The sequence below is a fragment of the Schistocerca nitens genome, chromosome 1, assembly GCF_023898315.1.
Source record: "Schistocerca nitens isolate TAMUIC-IGC-003100 chromosome 1, iqSchNite1.1, whole genome shotgun sequence".
Taxonomy (NCBI): Eukaryota; Metazoa; Arthropoda; class Insecta; order Orthoptera; family Acrididae; genus Schistocerca; species Schistocerca nitens.
In genome coordinates, this window is record NC_064614.1 from 1,211,602,551 (window position 1) to 1,211,616,127 (window position 13,577).

General features: G+C 42.4%; 1 protein-coding gene across 1 annotated transcript in view; it reads left to right on the top strand.

Annotated features, from left to right (window-relative positions):
- Positions 1 to 13,577, top strand: part of LOC126239622 (dipeptidyl peptidase 1-like) — a 51,028-nt gene that overhangs the window by 8,261 nt on the left and 29,190 nt on the right. The window contains exons 3-5 of the mRNA XM_049947873.1: positions 5,024 to 5,175; positions 5,254 to 5,403; positions 5,562 to 5,704. Of these exons, the coding sequence (XP_049803830.1) occupies positions 5,024 to 5,175; positions 5,254 to 5,403; positions 5,562 to 5,704 (445 nt within the window). The remainder of the gene's footprint in view (positions 1 to 5,023; positions 5,176 to 5,253; positions 5,404 to 5,561; positions 5,705 to 13,577) is intronic.

Below are 13,577 nucleotides of genomic sequence, written 5' to 3' on the forward strand. Positions count from 1 at the left end.
CCCTCTACGATTTTCACCCTCGACGGTGCCCTCCAATGCTAAATTTGTGATCCCTTGATGCCTCAAAACATGTCCTACCAACCGATCCCTTCTTCTAGTCAAGTTGTGCCACAAACTTCTCTTCTCCCCAATCCTATTCAATACCTCCTCATTAGTTATGCTATCTACCCACCTTATCTTCAGCATTCTTCTGTAGCACCACATTTCGAAAGCTTCTATTCTCTTCTTGTCCAAACTAGTTATCGTCCATGTTTCACTTCCATACATGGCTACACTCCATACAAATACTATCAGAAACGACTTCCTGACACTTAAATCTATACTCGATGTTAACAAATTTCTCTTCTTGAGAAACGCTTTCCTTTCCATTGCCAGTCTACATTTTATATCCTCTCTACTTCGACCATCCTCAGTTATTTTACTCCCTAAATAGCAAAACTCCTTTACTACTTTAAGTGTCTCATTTCCTAATCTAATTCCCTCAGAATCACCCGACTTAATTTGACTACATTCCATTATCCTCGTTTTGCTTTTGTTGATGTTCATCTTATATCCTCCTTTCAAGACACTGTCCATTCCGTTCAACTGCTCTTCCAAGTCCTTTGCTGTCTCTGACATAATCACAATGTCATCGGCGAACCTCAAAGTTTTTACTTCTTCTCCATGAATTTTAATACCTACTCCGAATTTTTCTTTTGTTTCCTTTACTGCTTGCTCAATATACAGATTGAATAACATCGGGGAGAGGCTACAACCCTGTCTCAGTCCCTTCCCAACCACTGCTTCCCTTCCATGCCCCTCGACTCTTATAACTGCCATCTGGTTCCTGTACAAATTGTAAATGGCCTTTCGCTCCCTGTATTTTACCCCTGCCACCTTCAGAATTTGAAAGAGAGTATTCCAGTTAACATTGTCAAAAGCTTTCTCTAAGTCTACAAATGCTAGAAACGTAGGTTTGCCCTTTCTTAATCTTTCTTCTAAGATAAGTCGTAAGGTCAGTATTGCCTCACGTGTTCCAACATTTCTACGGAATCCAAACCGATCTTCCCCGAGGTCCGCTTCTACCAGTTTTTCCATTCGTCTGTAAAGAATTCGCGTTAGTATTTTGCAGCTGTGACTTATTAAACTGATAGTTCGGTAATTTTCAGACCTGTCAAAACCTGCTTTCTTTGGGATTGGAATTATTATATTCTTCTTGAAGTCAGAGGGTATTTCGCCTGTCTCATACATCGTGCTCACCAGATGGTAGAGTTTTGTCATGACTGGCTCTCCCGAGGCCATCAGTAGTTCTAATGGAATGTTGTCTACTCCTGGGGCCTTGTTTCGACTCAGGTCTTTCAGTGCTCTGTCAAGCTCTTCACGCACTATCTTATCTCCCATTTCGTCTTCATCTACATCCTCTTCCATTTCCATAATACTGTCCTCCAGTACATCGCCCTTGTATAAACCCTCTATATACTCCTTCCACCTTTCTGCCTTCCCTTCTTTGCTTAGAACTGGGTTTCCATCTGAGCTCTTGATATTCATACAAGTGGTTCTCTTCTCTCCAAAGGTCTCTTTAATTTTCCTGTAGGCAGTATCTATCTTAGCCCTAGTGAGACAAGCCTCTACATCCTTACATTTGTCCTCTAGCCATCCCTGCTTAGTCATTTTGCACTTCCTGTCGATATCATTTTTGAGACGTTTGTATTCCTTTTTGCATGCTTCATTTACTGCATGTTTATATTTTCTCCTTTCATCAATTAAATGCAATATTTCTTCTGTTACCCAAGGATTTCTATTAGCCCTCGTCTTTTTACCTACTTGATCCTCTGCTGCCTTCACTACTTCAACCCTCAGAGCTACCCATTCTTCTTCTACTGTATTTCTTTCCCCCATTCCTGTCAATTGTTCCCTTATGCCCTCCTTGAAACTCTGTACAACCTCTGGTTCTTTCAGTTTATCCAGGTCCCGTCTCCTTAAACTCCCACCTTTTTGCAGTTTCTTCAGTTTCAATCTGCAGTTTATAACCAATAGATTGTGGTCAGAATCCACATCCGCCCCTGGAAAAGTCTTACAATTTAAAACCTGGTTCCTAAATCTCTGTCTTACCATTATATAATCTATCTGATACCTTTTAGTATCTCCAGGATACTTCCAGGTATACAACTTTCTTTTATGATTCTTGAACCAAGTGTTAGCTATGATTAAGTTACGCTCTGTGCAAAATTCTACAAGGCGGCTTCCTCTTTCACTCCTTCCCCCCAATCCATATTCACCTACTATGTTTCCTTCTCTCCCTCGCAGTACCAGCACAGCAAGGCCGTTTTGGTTCATGTTACAAGGCCAGATCAGTCAATCATCCAGACTGTTGCCCCTGCAACTACTGAAAAGGCTGCTGCCACTCTTCAGGAACCACATGTTTGTCTGGCCTCTCAACAGATACCCCTCCGTTGTGGTTGCACCTATGGTACGGCCATCTGTATCGCTGAGGCACGCAAGCCTCCCCACCAACGGCAAGGTCCATGGTCCAACCTGAGCGTCAGTAATTGTAATTTCAATTGCATTCAACTAAATCGGCTCAGTACAACACTAACTGTTCACCTTAGAAACTAATATACAAAAACATAGTTTCGAAAAAAAATGAAGCCTGCACCTTTGATGATATGTAGAGCTGGTTCAAAGAGCTGCCCCGCTTACCAAAAGTAGCAGTCGACAACAGCTGGAGTTAGTGAACGTTAGGCGTTATAAGGGAAAGTTTGGCTTGCCGTCCACAAGTGACAGGTAGCAATGAAGGATTCAAATTCACGAATAGCATGCATAAAGATAGGGAAACATCATACTCTACATGCAAACGTAATACAGAGTTGATTAAAATCTACTTATGCATTTAAACTTCCATAAAGACTTCAAAGGCCGATAGTGGCGGTCTAAATATAAAAGCCCTGGCTTCTGTTGTGTATATGATAGCACCATTTCATCCTGCAAACAGCTAGCCAGACAAAGGTTACGCCACGCCGGAAGACGACTATTGTTACTCTGGGGATGCCCGTTAGTACTGCCAACCGAGTGATAACTTGACCTGGAGTGGGGCCAGTGGAACGATGTTAGTCCGCCTCAATCTCCGAGTTATAAACCGTTCAGTAATAAAAGGTCACACATCATGACGACAGGAGTAACACTGCTGTGCCTCTCATGGACATTAGTAGAATGGGACCTGTCCCCAGAGCACTGACACACTCGACGACGATGGTCACCCAGGGTACTGCTACAAAGCGATTCATCGATGAACACAATGCGAAGATATTCATCAGCAGTAGGTGCTTCTCGCCAAGGGCACCAACCCAAGTCTGGGTACTGCAGGATTCGAACAACCGACCATGTGGAAGCCCTTGTCAAGAATTGTGTTACATGCTGATAACGCTGTCTCACACGAGAACATGGCATCTCCATCTCCTGCACAGCAATCACTCAGCATTTGTTCACGCTCCTATACGCTGATCAGCCGTCCCACTACCATATAAACCCGTCCAGGCGACAAATGACTGTTAGCCAGACACATGTACAGTACATGCTGTATCAGTGAGCGTGCTCTCCTTTCGTAGAATGGGACAGGCGTGTGATCTATCTGAGATTGACCGATGGCAGATTGTGATAGCCTGAAGGCTCGGCACGTGCATTTCGGAAACTGCACGACTTATCGGCTATTTTAAGAATGCTGTGGTGAGTGTCTTCAGCACGTAGCGAAACCACGGTAAAACCACGTCCAGATGTCGTGGGGTTGGACGGCCATCCCTCATTACAGATGTCTAACGTCATAGGCTGGGTAGACTAGTAAAACAGGCGGCGAACTGTGGCGGAACTAACATCAGACTTTAAAGCTGTATAGACTTCAAGTGTCCCTGAACACACAGGGCAGCGGGCACCCCTAAGGATGGGCCTTCACAACCGACGTCTCCTGGGTGAGCCAATGTTAACACGACTACATCATAAACTTCTACTGGAATGGGCACACGGCCATCGGCACTGGACGTTGGCTCAGTGGCAGTGCGTTGATCTAATGAATACCGATACCCTGTGCGTCATGCCGATGGGAGGGCGCGCATCCCTCGTCTTCCAGCGGAATAGCTCCTTGACACCTGTACTGCGGGAACGAGACAAGTTGGGGCGGCTCCATTATGCTCTGGAGGACACTCACGTGGGCACCCTTGGGTACAGTGCAACTCGTGCAAGCCACCGTGACGGCCAAGAAATGTTGTACACTGGTTTCGGACCACGTAGACCCCCTCATGACGTTCATGTTTCCAGACAGCAGTGGCATTTTTCAGCAAGATAATGCGTCATGACACAAGGCCAGGAATGTGATGGAGTGTTTCGAGGATCGCAGTGGCGAGATCCAATAGATGTGCGGGCCCCCAGCTCGCCAGATCTGAACGCGATCGAACATATCTGAACGTGACGTCAGAGCTCATTGCGTCACTCCCCGGAATGTGGAGATGTGGTGCCAACTCCCTCCAGTGGCCTGCCAAGCCCTCTTTGCTTCCATGCCAGAACACGTCGCCGCTGTTATCCGGACCAAAGATCGACATACCGGTTACTAGGTAGGTGGTCATAGTGTTCTGGCTGATCAGTGGATCATCTAGCAGGCCTCGTAACAGCACCAAACAACAACAACACTAATGAGCTCTGGCGACCGCTCTACTTGTTACGGAGAATTACAGATATAATCATTTGCGTAGCAGCCGATCGTGTGTACGTGCAAGAAGCTACACTGACGTACAGACATCCAACCATGTCTTCTGGATGTTCCAATTTTTTTTCTCAGGAAGAATATGTCTTACAGTTCTTCGGAATGATTAAAATTTTATCATTAGTTCGCTGCTCAGCTAATCACTGCTCATATACTCTTTGCCAACTAAGAACTGAGCGACTTTTAAAATTGGATGATATTTTCTGGGGACTAACTTATCTTCGAACTGCTTGATGTGATATTCAAAACTGAATGTTCCGATCCCTCGAAGTTATGAGTTATTTTCCTTCACAGATCCAGTTCGAGTAACGAAAGTACAACTGTACTACCCCAATCAGGCGACCGACCAGTTCGGCAACGTTGGTACGTGGACCTTACTCTACAATAACGCATTTGAAGTTTTAATCAATGGAAGAAAATATTTTACATTTAGTTACGCAGAAATGGTAAGTCCACGTGCTAAGCATGAATAAAATATTTCATCATTTATATTCTGCTCTTTAACTGGTTTCATTTGCTGGCAGATTGACAACTACTTCATCAGAAGTCTGTGCAACCAGACGTATCCTGGATGGTCTTACGATGTTACTCTCAGACACTGGTCCTGTTTCTATGGGGTCAAGGAAACTCAGACTGGTACTAAACTCCACGCTGACAACTTCAAGACAGCGCAGGCAAGTGAAGCCTCAAGGTCGGGGGAAGTATTTTCGCGGAAATTTAGCGTATTTATGAGGTTGTGTTTATTTGGCGCAATAGATGTTCGAAACATTAATTCTTAGAAACATTGTGTTGCCACGAAGTCAACCTACATTTACAAACCGTTACTTTTCAGAATAACTTCGTAATGACGACGGAGTACCAAAAGAAATTCGTCAGAGAAATCAATAGCAAGCAGAATTCGTGGAAGGCTAAAGCGTACGAGCAGTTCAATGGAAAAACGGCAGAGGAAATGTTCCGAATGTCTGGAGGTCGGAGGTACTATTAACTAAAACATAAGTAACACGATTATAAACATAGGTTTCGTATTATGCAAGTTAATTATGTAAGTGAGATACCCCCTCTCCCCCCCCCCCCCCCCCATAAGGACACTTGACACCGATACTACACCACCTAAGAAATGATTTATGTCATTTTGAAATTTTATACGCACTTGTTATTCCTCCTAAATAAATCTAGATAATATGTACGTTATAGAAACATACACCGCATTGTTACATCAGTGTGAAACGTAGACTACCTTCAAAAAGTATCTTTGCTTTTCCTGTTTAAAACTGACACAGCAGCTACACTGTTGTGTTACAAGCCACGCTTTTTGATCGACAGGGAACCAGAGTGCGCCATTAGTGCACGAAGCTCAGCTATTGGAAAATAAATTTCATTCCACGTATCAAACAATGTCGCGCTGGGGGTATCATACGTTTAAAAGAATTAGGTCAGTCCAAAATGTCTTATAGATGCTTACATAACTTATAATTACAGATATAATCATTTGCGTAGCAGCCGATCGTGTGTACGTGCAAGAAGCTACACTACTAATGCGAAGATATTCATCAGCAGTAGGTGCTTCTCGCCAAGGGCACCAACCCAAGTCTGGGTACTGCAGGATTCGAACAACCGACCATGTGGAAGCCCTTGTCAAGAATTGTGTTACATGCTGATAACGCTGTCTCACACGAGAACATGGCATCTCCATCTCCTGCACAGCAATCACTCAGCATTTGTTCACGCTCCTATACGCTGATCAGCCGTCCCACTACCATATAAACCCGTCCAGGCGACAAATGACTGTTAGCCAGACACATGTACAGTACATGCTGTATCAGTGAGCGTGCTCTCCTTTCGTAGAATGGGATCGGTTGGTTCTGAGATGCCTGTACCGGAGTTTGTGACATTCCCCTTGTGATACCCTGACTATGTGTTCTTGAAATTCTGTTGCATATTTACCTCTGCTAACTTACATAACCAAGTTATCAATCCATCCGGTCTTTATCTCCCCGTGAAACAAGAATTATCTGCATGAGATCGAGACCCCACAATCGAAATGACTGTGATGTATCGGTTGCTCGCATAAGTGGCGTGAAAGATCAAGTAGTCAGGTTGGGCACCACATTTAAAACAGTCGCAACGCGTGAGAAAAATTTTGACTGTAAAGTCACAGCGAAACAAAATCTGACCTAGTTAAAATGTTTATGTACGAAACAAACGATCGTATGCTATCACGTGTAGCCATCTAAAACGACACAGTGACACCTGCACAGTATGTTGTTTCAATGCTTCACTGTTGCTACCGTATACATGATCGGTTGGTTCTGAGACGCCTGTACCGGAGTTTGTGACATTCCCCTTGTGATACCCTGACTATGTGTTCTTGAAATTCTGTTGCATATTTACCTCTGCTAACTTACATGTACGGCCGGCTGATGTGGCGCGCTTACAGGACATTGGACTCGTTTTTTGGAGGGATACGTTACAGTCCCTGAAATCCAGTATTAAGATTTTCGTGACTCCCCTAAATAGCTTAAGGCCTATAGGAGGAATGAAAGCATGGCCAAAACATCTGCATATCCCTACACACTCCGAGCTCGTTATCCGTGTGTCGACAGGACGTTAAATTCTAGTCTTCCTTCAGATGTACACTATTTTATTGATATCAACTTTCCCAAATGACATATGAACTACCTAACGACAAGGGAGCTTTCCTGATTACGTGGACGTTTTGTATCACATAGCACTCACAAATCAAGTTTGTTATTGTTTATGAAGTTCCAGTGTACTGATAGAGGATAAGACTAGCAATTTGGATTGTTAAGTGAATATTTTCCTTCATTATCCATCACACTTGCGACAATGATTACTTCTTCGTCGTGACTAGTTTCGGACCATCACGTGCATTTTCAAACCGGGGCCTTAGACGTAAATGTATTCATACATGGGCACATTGGTGGGAACTGTATGAATACACTTACGCCTAAGGCCATGTTTTGAAAATGGATGTGATGATTCGAAACTAGTTACCACAAAGAAATGACTATTATCTCAACGGCGACTGATTCCGAAGGAAAACAAAGATTTATTCTTACTGACAGGTTATTCGGCACACACACATATAAATGTTACACTCATTGGAAGACTGTAAAAACAATTTGTATTAAAATGCTCATTTAATTACAATAAACAGCTGTAGTTTTGTGCCACCCTGTTTATTCTGCTCGTACAGGAGAGAACATTTTAATTCTTTCATTTTTTCAAGTTGAGTTATCTTCACAGAAACCTCACGCCATTTCTCTAACCTATATCTCGTGTCCTGTTGTGTTTTGAATAAGAAATTTAGATCTCAAGAGGATTTTAATTTTGAACAGATTTACATTTTTTACTCATTTGAATGTGGAAAACTACAACTGTGATGAATAAAATTTCTAAGAAATGACACTAAGCAGTGATTGGTCCGACAGAATGAATCCGATGTGTGTGCGTTTCATATAATTACTTCCGTCAACTGATTGAGAAACTTCTCGCTTTGAGACTTTAGTCAAGCACTAACGCTGCTGAAAGCAACTTTTTTTTGTTTTTGGTCATCAGTCTACTGACTGGTTTGATGCGGCCCGCCACGAATTCCTTTCCTGTGCTAACCTCTTCATCTCAGAGTAGCACTTGCAATCTACGTCCTCAATTGTTTGCTTGACGTATTCCAATCTCTGTCTTCCTCTACAGTTTTTGCCCTCTGCAGCTCCCTCTAGTACCATTGAAGTCATTCCCTCATGTCTTAGCAGATGTCCTATCATCCTGTCCCTTCTCCTTATCAGTGTTTTCCACATATTCCTTTCCTCGCCGATTCTGCGTAGAACCTCCTCATTCCTTACCTTATCAGTCCACCTAATTTTCAACATTCGTCTATAGCACCACATCTCAAATGCTTCGATTCTCTTCTGTTCCGGTTTTCCCACAGTCCATGTTTCACTACCATACAATGCTGTACTCCAGACGTACATCCTCAGAAATTTCTTCCTCAAATTAAGGCCGGTATTTGATATTAGTAGACTTCTCTTGGCCAGAAATGCCTTTTTTGCCATAGCGAGTCTGCGTTTGATGTCCTCCTTGCTCCGTCCGTCATTGGTTATTTTACTGCCTAGGTAGCGGAATTCCTTAACATCATTGATTTCGTGACCATCAATCCTGATGTTAAGTTTCTCGTTGTTCTCATTCCTACTACTTCTCATTACCTTCATCTTTCTCCGATTTACTCTCAAACCATACTGTGTAGGCTACTCATTAGACTGTTCATTCCGTTCAGCAGATTATTTAATTCTTCTTCACTTTCACTCAGGATAGCAATGTCATCAGCGAATCATATCATTGATATCCTATCACCTTGTATTATAATTCCACTCCTGAACCTTTCTTTTACTTCCATCATTGCTTCCTCGATGTACAGATTGAAGAGTAGGGGCGAAAGGCTACAGCCTTGTCTTACACCCTTCTTAATACGAGCACTTCGTTCTTGATCGTCCACTCTTATTATTCCCTCTTGGTTGTTGTACATATTGTATATGACCCGTCTCTCCCTATAGCTTACCCCTACTTTTTTCAGAATCTCGAACAGCTTGCACCATTTTATATTGTCGAACGCTTTTTCCAGGTCGACAAATCCTATGAAAGTATCTTGATTTTTCTTTAGCCTTGCTTCCATTATTAGCCGTAACGTCAGAATTGCCTCTCTCGTCCCTTTACTTTTCCTAATGCCAAACTGATCGTCACCTAGCGCATTCTCAATTTTCTTTTCCATTCTTCTGTATATTATTTTTGTAAGCAGCTTCGATGCATGAGCTGTTAAGCTGATTGTGCGATAATTCTCGCACTTGTCAGCTCTTGCCGTCTTCGGAATTGTGTGGATGATGCTTTTCCGAAAGTCAGATGGTATATCGCCAGACTCATATATTCTACACACCAACGTGAATAGTCGTTTTGTTGCCACTTCCCCCAATGATTTTAGAAATTCTGATGGAATGTTATCTATCCCTTCTGCCTTATTTGACCGTAAGTCCTCCAAAGCTCTTTTAAATTCCGATTCTAATACTGGCTCCCCTATCTCTTCTAAATCGACTCCTGTTTCTTCTATCACATCAGACAAATCTTCACCCTCATAGAGGCTTTCAATGTATTCTTTCCACCTATCTGCTCTCTCATCTGCATTTAACAGTGGAATTCCCGTTGCACTCTTAATGTTACCACCGTTGCTTTTAAAGTCACCAAAGGTTGTTTTGACTTTCCTGTATGCTGAATCTGTCCTTCCGACAATCATATCTTTTTCGATGTCTTCACATTTTTCCTGCAGCCATTTCGTCTTAGCTTCCCTGCACTTACTAATCATTTCATTCCTCACCGACTTGTATTTCTGTATTCCTGATTTTCCCCTAACATGTTTGTACTTCCTCCTTTCATCAATCAACTGAAGTATTTCTTCTGTTACCCATGGTTTCTTCGCAGCTACCTTTTTTGTACCTATGTTTTCCTTCCCAACTTCTGTGATGGCCCTTTTTAGAGATGTCCATTCCTCTTCAACTGTACTGCCTACTGCGCTATTCCTTATTGCTGTATCTATAGCTTTAGAGAACTTCAAACGTATCTCGTCATTCCTTAGTACTTTCGTATCCCACTTCTTCGCGTATTGTCTTGAACTTCAGCCTACTCTTCATCACTACTATATTGTGATCTGAGTCTATATCTGCTCCTGGGTACGCCTTACAATCCAGTATCTGATTTCGGAATCTGTCTGACCATGATGTAATCTAATTGAAATCTTCCCGTATCTCCCGGCCTTTTCCAAGTATACCTCCTCCTCTTGTGATTCTTGAACAGGGTATTCGCTATTACTAGCTGAAACTTGTTACACAACTCAATTAGTCTTTCTCCTCTTTCATTCCTTGTCCCAAGCCCATATTCTCCTGTATCCTTCTCTTCCCCTACAACTGCATTCCAGTCGCCCATGACTATTAGATTTTCGTCCTCCTTTACATACTGCAAAACTCTTTCAATATCCCCAAACACTTTCTCTATCTGTTCATCTTCAGCTTGCGACGTCGGCATGTATACCTGAACTATCGTTGTTGGTGTTGGTCTGCTGTCGATTCTGATTAGAACAACCCGGTCACTGAACTGTTCACAGAAACACACCTTCTGCCCTACCTTCCTATTCATAACGAATCCTACACCTGTTATACCATTTTCTGCTGCTGTTGATATTACCCGATACTCAACTGACCAGAAATCCTTGTCTTCCTTCCACTTCACTGACCCCTACTATATCTAGATTGAGCCTTTGCATTTCCCTTTTCAGATTTTCTAGTTTCCCTACCACGTTCAAGCTTCTGACATTCCACGCCCCGACTCGTAGAACGTTATCCTTTCGTTGATTATTCAATCTTTTTCTCATGGTAACCTCCCCCTTGGCAGTCCCCTCCCGGAGATCCGAATGGGGGACTATTCCGAAATCTTTTGCCAATGGAGAGATCATCATGACACTTCTTCAATTACTGGCCACATGTCCTGTGGATACACGTTACGTGTCTTTAATGCAGTGGTTTCCATTGCCTTCTGAATCCTCATGTCGTTGATCATTGCTGATTATTCCGCCTTTAGGGGCAATTTCCCACCCCTAGGACAAGAGAGTGCCCTGAACCTCTATCCGCTCCTCCGCCCTCTTTGACAAGGCCGTTGGCAGAATGAGGGTGACTTCTTATGCCGGAAGTCTTAGGCCGCCAATGCTGATTATTTATCAAAATTCAAGCAGTGGCGGGAAACGAAACCGGGACCGAAGACGTTTTGATTATGAATCAAAGACGCTACCCCTAGACCACGGGTACATCCCTGACTGCTTTCCAGAAATTTTCATTAAAGTGAAAGAAAATAAAGCAATTAATAAAACAAAAATAGCGACGTGATCCAGTGGTAAGATGATGGACTTTTATTCACAAGGATGGTTGTCTAAATCGCCATTTAGGCTTCCAGCTTTGGATTTTTTGTGATTTTTATATCACTTAAGACGCATGATGGAATTTTTCTCCAGTTGACACGATCTACTTCTTTTCCCAGTTCGATCTTGTGTTCCATGCACAACGCCCTCGTCATCGCCTGGACGTTAGACACTTTATTTTCTTTCAGTTTAATGAAAATTTCTGGAAAGCAGTCTCCAGATTAAACAAATATAGGGAACTTTACTGTGCACAGGTTGTGTCGAAGAGCTCAAATACTGAAAACATGCTGTTTATAAACTGTCATTTCAAAATTATTTGCAGGGAAATGTTATCAGTGCAAATTTATCGAGACAGTTGTATTTTCGGAAACTAAACGTGTTAAAGTTTCCCGAAACTGCAACTGAACGAAAGAAGCAGATGCATTTACTATCAAAGAACTCATCCTGAAAGAGGAATTCGAAAAATCTCCGGAAAATGACCTGAAGGTCAAGAAATATCCCGACGTGGAGAGAATTTCATTTGAACTTCTCTGGACAAGATAAACAAAAGCGAATAGCTACATGCTCCTGAGCAACCATGTACGATTTTGTAAGATATTTACAGATTTTATGAACAAATTAATACCGATCGCTGAAAAGACGAATGCCACAATATGTAAATGTTAACAACTCTTTAGCCTATTTGGTCTCTATTTACGAAGAGAACGATAGCCCAGTTCAAATATAAAGAGAACCGAAACGATTTCGAAGTGGCACATTCCGGAGACTGAGAGAGGCGAGGAACAAGACAATGTTAGCTTTAAGTTCCTTCTAGACAAGCAAATAGAAAAACTGTTTTATATTATACGTGTTGTTGTTGTTGTGGTCTTCAGTCCTGAGACTAGTTTGATTCAGCTCTCCATGCTACTCTATCCTGTGCAAGCTTCTTCATCTCCCAGTACCTACTGCAACCTACATCCGTCTGAATCTGCTTGGTGTATTCATCTCTGGGTCTCCCTCTACGGATTTTACTCTCCAAGCTGCCCTCCAATACTAAATTGGTGATCCCTTGATGCCTCAGAACATGTCCTACCAACCGATCCCTTCTTGTAGTCAAGTTGTGTCACAAACTTCTTTTGTCCCCAATCCTATTCAACACCTCCTCATTAGTTATGTGATCTACCCATCTAATCTTCAGCATTCTTCTGTAGCACCACATTTCGAAAGCTTCTATTCTCTTCTTGTCTAAACTATTTATCGTCCATGTTTCACTTCCATACATGGCTACACTTCATACAAATACTTTCAGAAACGACTTCCCAACACTTAAATCAATACTCGATGTTAACAAATTTCTCTTCTTCAGAAACGCTTTCCTTCCCATTGCCAGTCTACATTTTATATCCTCTCTACTTCGACCACCATCAGTTATTTTGCTCCCCAAATAGCAAAATTCCTTTACTACTCTAAGCGTCTCATTTCCTAATCTAATTCCCTCAGCATCACCCGACTTAATTCGACTACATTCCATTATACTCGTTTTGCTTTTGTTGGTGTTCATCTTATATCCTCCCTTCAAGACACCATCCATTCCGTTCAACTCCTCTTCAAGGTCCTTTGCTGTCTCTGACAGAATTACAATGTCATCGGCGAACCTCAAAGTTTTTATTTCTTCTCCCTGGGTTTTAATACCTACTCCGAATTTTTCTCTTGTTTCCTTCACTGCTTGCTCAATATACAGATTGAATAACATCGGGGAGAGGCTACAACCCTGTGTCACTCCCTTCCCAGCCAGTGCTTCCCTTTCATGCCCCTCAACTCTTATAACTGCCATTTGGTTTCTATACAAATTATAAATAGCCTTTCGCTCCATGTATTTTACCCCTGCCACCTTCAGAA